We start from the raw sequence: 9,133 nt of genomic DNA, 5'->3' as shown, positions 1-9,133 counted from the left end.
AACCTCGTTCGCTTCTTAAAACATGACGTTATGATCTTCTTATGAATATAAACAACTTTTTAGATGATTCATAAAGAAATACCAACTTTTAAAATGGATCTCATTTGTTTTGAGGAAATAAATCTAAGGAGCGGAAAGCACTCATGAGAAATTGTACTTGAGTCTATCTATATAGGAGAAATGATAAATTACCAACGAATTTAAATTACCATTGAATAAAATAATATTTTATTAAAATTTGATTTTAATTTTGATTTTGATTTGATGTATCTAAAATTTAAAAAATTTATATTTTATGAAGAAGTAGTACATAAATTATAGATGGGTTGTTACCGTATCATTTCTCTTCTTCTAAACCCAACTCATTTTTTCCTTTTCACTTTTTATTTCCTTCCAGCATTGGTATTGGCCTAGTTAAATATTTTTTCATCTTTAAATTTAGCTAATATCATCTATATTGAATTTGTCAAATTGATTTCATCTAAAATATAAGTTACAGTAATTTTATAATTCTTTTCAAATATGAAATGTACTGTAGCAACTCTCAATGTATTTTTTTATTATTTTTTGAGATTATCATTCACATACTTTTCATTTTTTTAAATATGTGCTGTAGCAATTTGTCATCCACATTCTTTTCATGTGATTTTCTCATGTGTTATTTTGTTATATTTTGAGATTATTATATTATAAATATGTGATTTTTATTTACATATGAGATAATGCACAAATATGTACATATGAGATTATTATATTATAGATTGTTGTATTGTAAAAATAAAAATGAATATAATTGTTGGAGGTTATTGAAGATTATGAAAATAAAATAAAAAATTAATTTAAAAAAATTAATTAAAGAAATATAAATAATAAAAAATAATAATGTTTTATTATTATAGAGAATGTGATGATTAATCTAATATAAATTTTAAATGTTAAGTGAGTAGTTAAAAATTAAAAAGTTGCATATTTTTAAAATTTTAAAAATTAGAAAGACCAACTCAATACCATTACGAGGATAAAATATGTATAAGCACTAGAGTGAGTGCATTTAATAATTAATTAGAGGGTCCACAATAAAATAATGGTCCGGGATCCTGTTGATACAACTGCTCCATTAATTTGATTGACTTAATAAAAAATTCTATTGATTAAAATATTTAAATTTCTATTTTTTAGTGAGCATTGTACCGGGACGTGCTTCCCCTGCGGGCACAGGCTTTGGTTGGATTAGGTTTTCGATTCTGATCACAGCTTAACTGTAATGGTGATCATGCTGGGATTTAACTAATGTATGCCTAGCTAATATCACAGTATACTAAATACCAACGATTCTAAAACTACTATTGAAGGAAAAGAAAAATGCAAAAATAATATCATATATGGGTGGGTTAATAAACGAGGATTTTATCACATTTATTTGAGGTTTGAATGTTGGTCTACTGTCTATTTCTTTGATACTGAATTTTGAACCTATTATTTTATTTTGTCAGTAATATTAGAACATATCAATATATATTAGTGGAAGGATCCAGGAAAGCGGGGTGCAATACTGTGAACGTGCACCAAGTATTGGGTACGTCCGTGACGTATTCCATGCACAAGCACGTAACGTGCACGGCCGCCACCTCAATGTCTGGAGCGGCCCAGGTCCGACCTCCTAGCTGACCAACTAGACGAAGCACCGATGGAAGGTTCATGTTGTTTCCCTGCTACCGAAAAATGAGAAATGAATCGAGGGGAGCTGCCAAAAGATTGGGAACTAAGAGGGGTAGCCAGTGACTGCCATTTGACCAGTCTGCATTTTGTCACCGGCAAGGAGGTCCTTTACCACAGAAGTCCCAGTCGCTGCAAAGGATGACAGCTTGCCATACATCCCTTCGTAGCGTCATAAGCTGGAGGCCAACGTGCTAGGTGTTTGGTCCATCGGCGTTTTCTACGACAGCCATGGCGTCCCATATCCCCAACGAGCTTGAAATTATTGCACCTAACCTCCAGCAGCCTCCTCCACGGCAGCTCCGCCATAGCCAACACCTTTACCAGTGCTCCTCGCCACCCTTGTGGCAAGCTACACCTCACCAGTCTCATTCAAGCAGCTCACATGACCTTTGGCAGTCGACCATGACCTATTGAAAACTTCCCCGCCAAAGGTTGAGAAATTGAACTCCACGGGAGCTGCTCGCCACCAACGGTCTAGCGCTCGTCTTTGAAGTTCCTCGACACCAGTGCTGGCTACCAAAGTTCCAGTACTCGCCATTGAAGTTCCTCGCCACTAGTGCTCACCACCGAAGTTCTAGCTCCTCACCAGTGCTAGCACGTGGAAGCTCCCTCACCCACAAAGACAACCCCGAGTAGTTCACACGGCGAGAAAAGTTGCATGGCAGACAACTACTTACGGCAACGTCCCTTGGTGAGAACCTCTCCACTGAGCAACCAGGCCAACGCCTCCATTGGGAAGAACACGATTTGAACCCCCACACCCAACTCCATAAGCAACGTGTTTGCGCAAAATGTCTATAAATCAAATAATTCGATGTAGAGACAACGATAGAAACGTGAAGACAGAAGAGTTGATTAAAAGTGCACCTTGATCGCATATCGACTAGAAGTCCTGATTCCCAAAAAAGAAAATCTCAAATAGTCTCAATCAACAAGGGATTAAGAGCAACGACCAAATGGCTCTGGTTTATCTTCTCAAACTAGCCATTTTATTAATACTAACAAATTTGATTTTTGAAAGATTTCCCCCATAAAGCTCCAAGAGGTTCCACGAGAAACCTAGTGGCTGAAGGCCCCGAGAATATACTTTGCTAGGACTCACCTGCATATCACGAAACACCAGCTGTGAAGCCCCTCTCAAGCATCACTTGCCATCTTAATTTGTTGTCATTAGAACAGGCCGTTTAGTATCATGGGCATCCCATGTCCGCATTATTGCCAAATCATGGTTGCCAGCGGGCATCACCCATGTATCACCAATCTTCACCACACTCAAGTGAGATGGCCTAGGTTTGCAAACCTCAAACTTGTGATTTGGATTATTTAATCTAACATGTTTGTTTTTGTCGGTACGATCAAGCTCTAGCTCCAGCCACAGAGTGCGGTCGCACTTTGTCTCCCACAAAGAGTTACCCGGTCGAGGCATCCTCTCACTATACTCTCATTTCCAGAGTTACGCGGTCAATGCATTCTCCCCCCATCGCCAGATTTACATGGTCGAGGCATCCTCCCGTTACACCTATCGCTAGAGTTACATGGTCAAGGCATCCTTTGCTACACTTTTATAGTCGAGAATACGTGGTCGAGGCATCCTTCATCTACACCCATTGTCAGAGTTACGCGGTCGAGACATTCTCCCCCTACACTCTCATTGACAAAGTTACGTAGTTGAGGCATCCTCCTGCTACACTCTCATCCCAAGGGTTATGTGGTCAAGGCTTCCTCCCGTTACACTCTCATCGTCAGAGTTACGCGGTTGAGGCATCATCCCACTACACTCTCATCACTAGGGTTACGCGATCTAGGCACCCTCCTGCCAAATACAAACCGGGTGTCTCCACTCACCACAACCGTCGCCAGTGGGTTACCTATGGAAACGAGCTTCTCAGCTCTACAATCGCCTTGCGTCTATGTCCTTCGAGAATGAGTCGATGGGCTCAGCAACTGCCTAAGATGGATTCAGGTGGTCAACGGGCTCCTTGACCACTTAAGTGCGGGTTACTACAAACAAACTCTTACATCTACGTCAAAACAGAAAAGCACCAGCAGAAAATCACAACATGGGGCAAAATTCACCAATGCCACCGAAAACCAAAAACGATCATCGAGCATGCAAATATGCGCACTTCACTAACCGTTGCATACAATCATCAGTACACTCAATTATCACGCAAATGTGCCTACAAACAAACTTCACAGAAATCTATCCTCGAAGACCTTTATTATAAAGTTCACAAATTCTTCTTGAGGACCGCTCATGGAGGTCACCATTGCATTGCATAATAGTGACAAACTATGGACCAGTTTCCAGAATTTCTTTTTCTGGAGTTTTTTACAGGTTACCTCCATCACGATTGACTTGAAGATTCTCAAGGCCTTTTTGATAAACAAGTCGACCTTAAGAATCGTGGGCATCTGCTAAGGACTAAATTGACTGGGTCCAGCCATTTGAAAACCTATCACTGATAATAAGGAAATAGATAAATCCAATAGATAAGGCAGAGAATATATAAGGTAATGAAGAAATAAACCAAAAGAAGTTGACTCAGATTTCTAAAAGGAAAAATGATTCAAAAGGCAAGTGAAACCCTATCACTCTAAGGAAGAAAACGGATCTCTAAAAAAGGAGGAGATCTATATAAATGAAGGACGGGCTCTCAACAGGCTCGGGATGACTTCTCTATGCCTATAATAAATTCATCCATTGTATTGAGCGATATGTGAGGCCATGAAAGGTTGTAAAAACATCAATCATAGCAAATTTTGCCCTTAAATAACTTGTGAACGTAGACTTTTATGTCAAATTACGTAAATCTCTATATCTCTTTTTATTTATTTATATATACTTATTTATTATTTATTTTATAGATTAACGCAAAAACTACCGTATCAAAACCCAAATCATCATCTTAGATCGGGGATATTTTTTACTCCTTTCCGTTTGTCGTGCAAATTAAGTTATTAACAGAATTGATGTTTCCAGTTGAAGCTCTTTTATGAATGATGAAATAGCTTGTTCCAGTAGCAGTTGCTGCTATTATGGCCCGCTTATAATAATTGTGGCGAAACAGTAACTATTGTCACCAAACAGAGACTATTTTGATCAGAAGTAGAGAGCTTCAAATGGAAAAGAGCACAACCCTGAAATATACATAAAATATGGTTGGAATGATGGTTTTGCAATGGACACCAACAAGTACATAATGTATATATAATTTCATAAAAACTTTTCTTGCAGAAAACCAAAGCCTAATCCTCTAAAAAGTCTAAACCCAATTACCACGCAATACAGCTCGAGCTATAGTACCTTAGATCTCTTGTACATGAAGTAGTATTCTCCCATAATCTAACGACGTTGCCGTTTAGCACCCTCAAGTCCTGATACCTGTACCAGCCCTTCTCTCCCGTTCTCGTCCTCAGCTCTCTCTCCCAACTCTCCCACCACTTTCCAATACCGTGGCACTCATCCCCACCCCTCTCCTCCCAGTGGTAGTACTCATCATTCTCCGCCGCCAGCTCGGCGTTGCCTTTCTGATCAGCATCCTCACCGTACACTGCAACAAACTTCGTGCCCTTGGTCACCTCGTCAAGTCCAACTTCTCCGGCCGGTATTCCGGTGGCCGGAGCTGGAGCTGGTGGCTCGTCAGACGAGACTTTGGCGACCGATGTCTCGGGAGCCTGCGCGGGCCGAGTCGGGCTTCGATCATTTCCATGGGACTGTTTAGAGCGGCCGGATCTCAGGCAAACTGCTGACGCAATGACACCGCCGGAGGTTCTGATCTTCCAGAAGCTAAAGGCGGCGGTTAGGACGGCGACCCACGTCCATAGATTATTAACGGCGGTTAGGAAGCCAAGGCTCAGATAGTTAAGAGCGAGCGCTTCAAGAGGAGACTCCAACACGTTCATGTCGAAGGAAAACCTTAAAAGAGTCCTCTGGGACTTTGGTTCTTGGTTGTGTGGGTGTGCGTGGGGGAATAGAAGAAGGAATACGAGGAGGCCTTAGCTAGGTCTGGTCTGGTAAGGATTTTACGGGGGAGTTTGAGACATAAATAGCAACCTGGATGGGAGATGTAGTGGGTGGGGATCTGACGGAGATGCCGAGAATCGAGAACTAAGATGCCAATTGCTGAGTCAGATCCAAAATATATACGGAATTTTTCAGATTTGTGCTTTTTTCTTTTCGGCGGCCGCACACTTGTAAGGTCAGCAATGGATCTCTCACACTGACCACTAACGGAGTGTTTCTGTATCAATCAGGCCACTTGAGTTCTCCTGTTATCATAGAAACGTTACTTCGCTTGGATGAGTAACTGAATTCAATTCTATTTAACTTTTTATTATAATTTTTTCAAATTTTAATATAAAATATAATAAATAATTTAATTTTTTTAAATTTTAAAATAATAATAATATTAAAAAATAATATTTTAATAATATTTTATTATCTAAACTCAACTCAATTCAATTTATTTCAACATCCAAACGTAACTAATTAAAAATCTCTAAATATGTAATCATCTTTTCTTAATAAATAATATGATATAATAATATTATAATATATTATGATAACGAGAAATTCTATTTATAATTTGGAGTGAAAAATTATGTGTATAGTCTTATTAATAAATGAGAATAAAAAAAAATATTTTAAAAAAATATTATTGTAATTTTAATTTTTTTTAAATATAATTATATCACTTATTCGAAAGGTCTCCATTTTTTTATAATTCAAAGAGATAAAAATTGCACGGAAATCTAATTGCATTAAAACTTATGCGTAGTCAATGTAAATTCGGGTAATTTAACATTTTTATCATTCTTGTGGATCATCTGCTATTTTTTTTTAGTAATGCTATATGCAGTCGTAAAGTGTTCAAGTACTGTGCAGTCACCTTGAAAAAGAATGAGATTCACTATTAAAAAATTAATTTCTTTTCATGTGAGTCCGTATTTATTTATTTTTTTCAAAATTACTGCATGACGTTTGCGTACTCACGACTGTAACTATCATTTCTTTCTCTATTTTTTTTTTTATAAAAAAACAGCTAATAGCCTAATAGGCAATGCCACTTCAGATAGAGGGGTCTATTTTACCGATTAGAATGATTTACAATTTTATGTGAAAACCTTTTACAAACCTGAAATCAGAGTGCGGTATATGTATAATATGAAAACTCCTTATTTTCGTAAAAATTGAATAAAAAATGAGTTTTGTTATTCTAAAGTTCTTACAACACACTGTTTATGTATATAATTTGATTAAAAAAAATAAATTTAAAAATTTAAATCTTATAAATTAAATTTTACTATTTAAATAATATAAATGATATACTTTAACCACTAACTTAAAAATATAATAAGTCAGAAAAATAAACAGCCCGTCTACCTCACTCAAATCCCAACCGACCACTACGTATGAACAAAATCAAGAAGGCTGGTTCGGCCTGTCGAAATTGATCTTTGTCCTGATTGGTCAATCCCATCGTTGAAAGATTGATTGAGAGAATATTGTAAGTGGGCCTCTATGTTTCGGCTTTATTTTCAATAATTTTTAAACAGAAATACGTTGGCTTTCGAATTCGGATCCAAAATCCAAATAGTATCTTGAATAGTATTTTTTTTTATTTAATTTTTACTTAATGATTAAAGAAATATTTTTTTAATAATGTTGTAAATTTTTTATTTTTTTAAATATTTATGATGATTAAAAAAAATATATAAAAATAAATAAAAAATAAAAACAAAATATACTATTCCGTAGACTTACACAGACTATTTTTTCGAGAATAGTAGCACTGCTCATTTTTAAATCCAAAGTTTTAGATCTTTGGACTTTTCACTTTTCAATCTTGCATTCCACAGATACGTACAAAATATTAGTGTCAGGAAAGCCAAATTTAATTATAACGTTTTAACGGAAGACTAAAAGCCATATAATCTATATTTTAAATAGATTAGTCAATTATAGAATTAAAACTTCATTTGAACATTATAACAAATAAGAACTTATCTTTTTCTATCATTTATCATATACCACTTATTCTTATAATTTATCATAATCGGATATCCCAATCTCTCCTTGTGTTCCTAACATCCTCGTCAGACTAATATGTTGCAAGTGATGTGACTCAAGTCCCGCACAATTTTTTCCTTGTATTTTCGACGTCCTCCTCAGACCAGTTCGTTGTAGGTGGCACGACTCAAGTCTCACATTTTTTGTTGGAACTTGGCTTTGATACTATTTGTAATGCCTCAATAGAATATCTGAATCACATGATCTATACTTCAGAAGGATTAGTCAATAAAACAAATGAAATCACATTTGAAATTATAAAGAGCAAAAACTTCTCATTCTCAAATAATATAGAATCCCATACATGCATGTAACACCCCACTTCCCAAAAAGACATTTTAGAATTCTCGGGAAGACAATATGCTACTACTAAACTTAAACTTAAAAACTTTTCTTTTTAACAAAGCGTCAGATGCAAAAGATTTCCATAAATAACAAACTTCAATAAATACTAAAAATCCAAAATAAAGTCTGCGGAAGCACTTATTTAAAAAAATACGGAAGTCTCATGAAGCATCAAAATGATTTATTTAAACTATAAACCATAGAAATAATCATAGTATAATCTGTCTAGGCCTCTGCCTCGCCTCCCGGGGTCAAGTCCCGTTCTGTAGTTTTATCCTCATAAATGTCATCACTTGAGGTAGTTTCAAACATAAAAACAAACTAAAATGAGTCAAATACTCAATAAGCAACACATCATACAGTAAACATAATAAACATAAGGTTTCTTGAAAAACGTGCATACTCACAAATACATATGTAATTAACATGAACATGAATATGGACTTATATTTTCATTTATCATAGGCCGTTCGTTACCCACTGTTGACCCCCGTGAGTTAGGGTTAGTGAATCTAAGTAGATTCCGATTCTGCTAGTAGTCGCGAGTTGTGGAATCCATACATAAGGAAGACATACTGGGTGCACTATCGGCATGCATGACCTAGCAATGCAATATGCCCATAACATAGGTACCGTTTTCATATCATAACATAGGCCGTTACATATTTTATCAAAATCATACTTACATACTTGTCATTTTATAGATTTCAAAAGAAATCACATACATACTTGTCATATCTGTCATAGATTTCAAATGAAATCGCATTCTTTCATAAATATCGTGATACATGTTCCCTCACATAAATTCATGACTTTCATAGAAAATTTTATGCATAACTCTCACATAAAATAATTTTATGCATAACTCTCACATAAAATCATGCATTTCATAAATAATTTTATAAAATAACTCTTACGTAAAATCATGCATTTCATAAATAATTTTATGAATAATCTCTCACATAAAATCATGTATGACTTCCCATAATTATTTTA

The 9,133-nt window shown here is 35.9% G+C and overlaps 1 protein-coding gene across 1 annotated transcript; it reads right to left on the bottom strand.

Moving 5' to 3' along the window:
• Window positions 1-4,868: 4,868 nt before the first annotated feature.
• LOC121253618 lies at window positions 4,869-5,837 on the bottom strand. The gene has a single exon (XM_041153607.1). It carries the CDS (start codon window positions 5,623-5,625, stop codon window positions 4,996-4,998), a length of 630 nt encoding a protein of 209 aa, XP_041009541.1. The 5' UTR covers window positions 5,626-5,837; the 3' UTR covers window positions 4,869-4,995.
• Between the last annotated feature and the right edge of the window lie 3,296 nt (window positions 5,838-9,133).

The sequence above is a fragment of the Juglans microcarpa x Juglans regia genome, chromosome 2S (assembly GCF_004785595.1).
Source record: "Juglans microcarpa x Juglans regia isolate MS1-56 chromosome 2S, Jm3101_v1.0, whole genome shotgun sequence".
In the NCBI taxonomy this organism is placed as follows: Eukaryota; Viridiplantae; Streptophyta; class Magnoliopsida; order Fagales; family Juglandaceae; genus Juglans; species Juglans microcarpa x Juglans regia.
This window is presented reverse-complemented; position numbering and strand designations above follow the sequence as displayed.

Coding starts and splice junctions, on each gene's coding strand:
- LOC121253618 (XM_041153607.1), bottom strand. CDS start 5,625: ATGAACGTGTTGGAGTCTCCTCTTGAAGCGCTCGCTCTTAACTATCTG.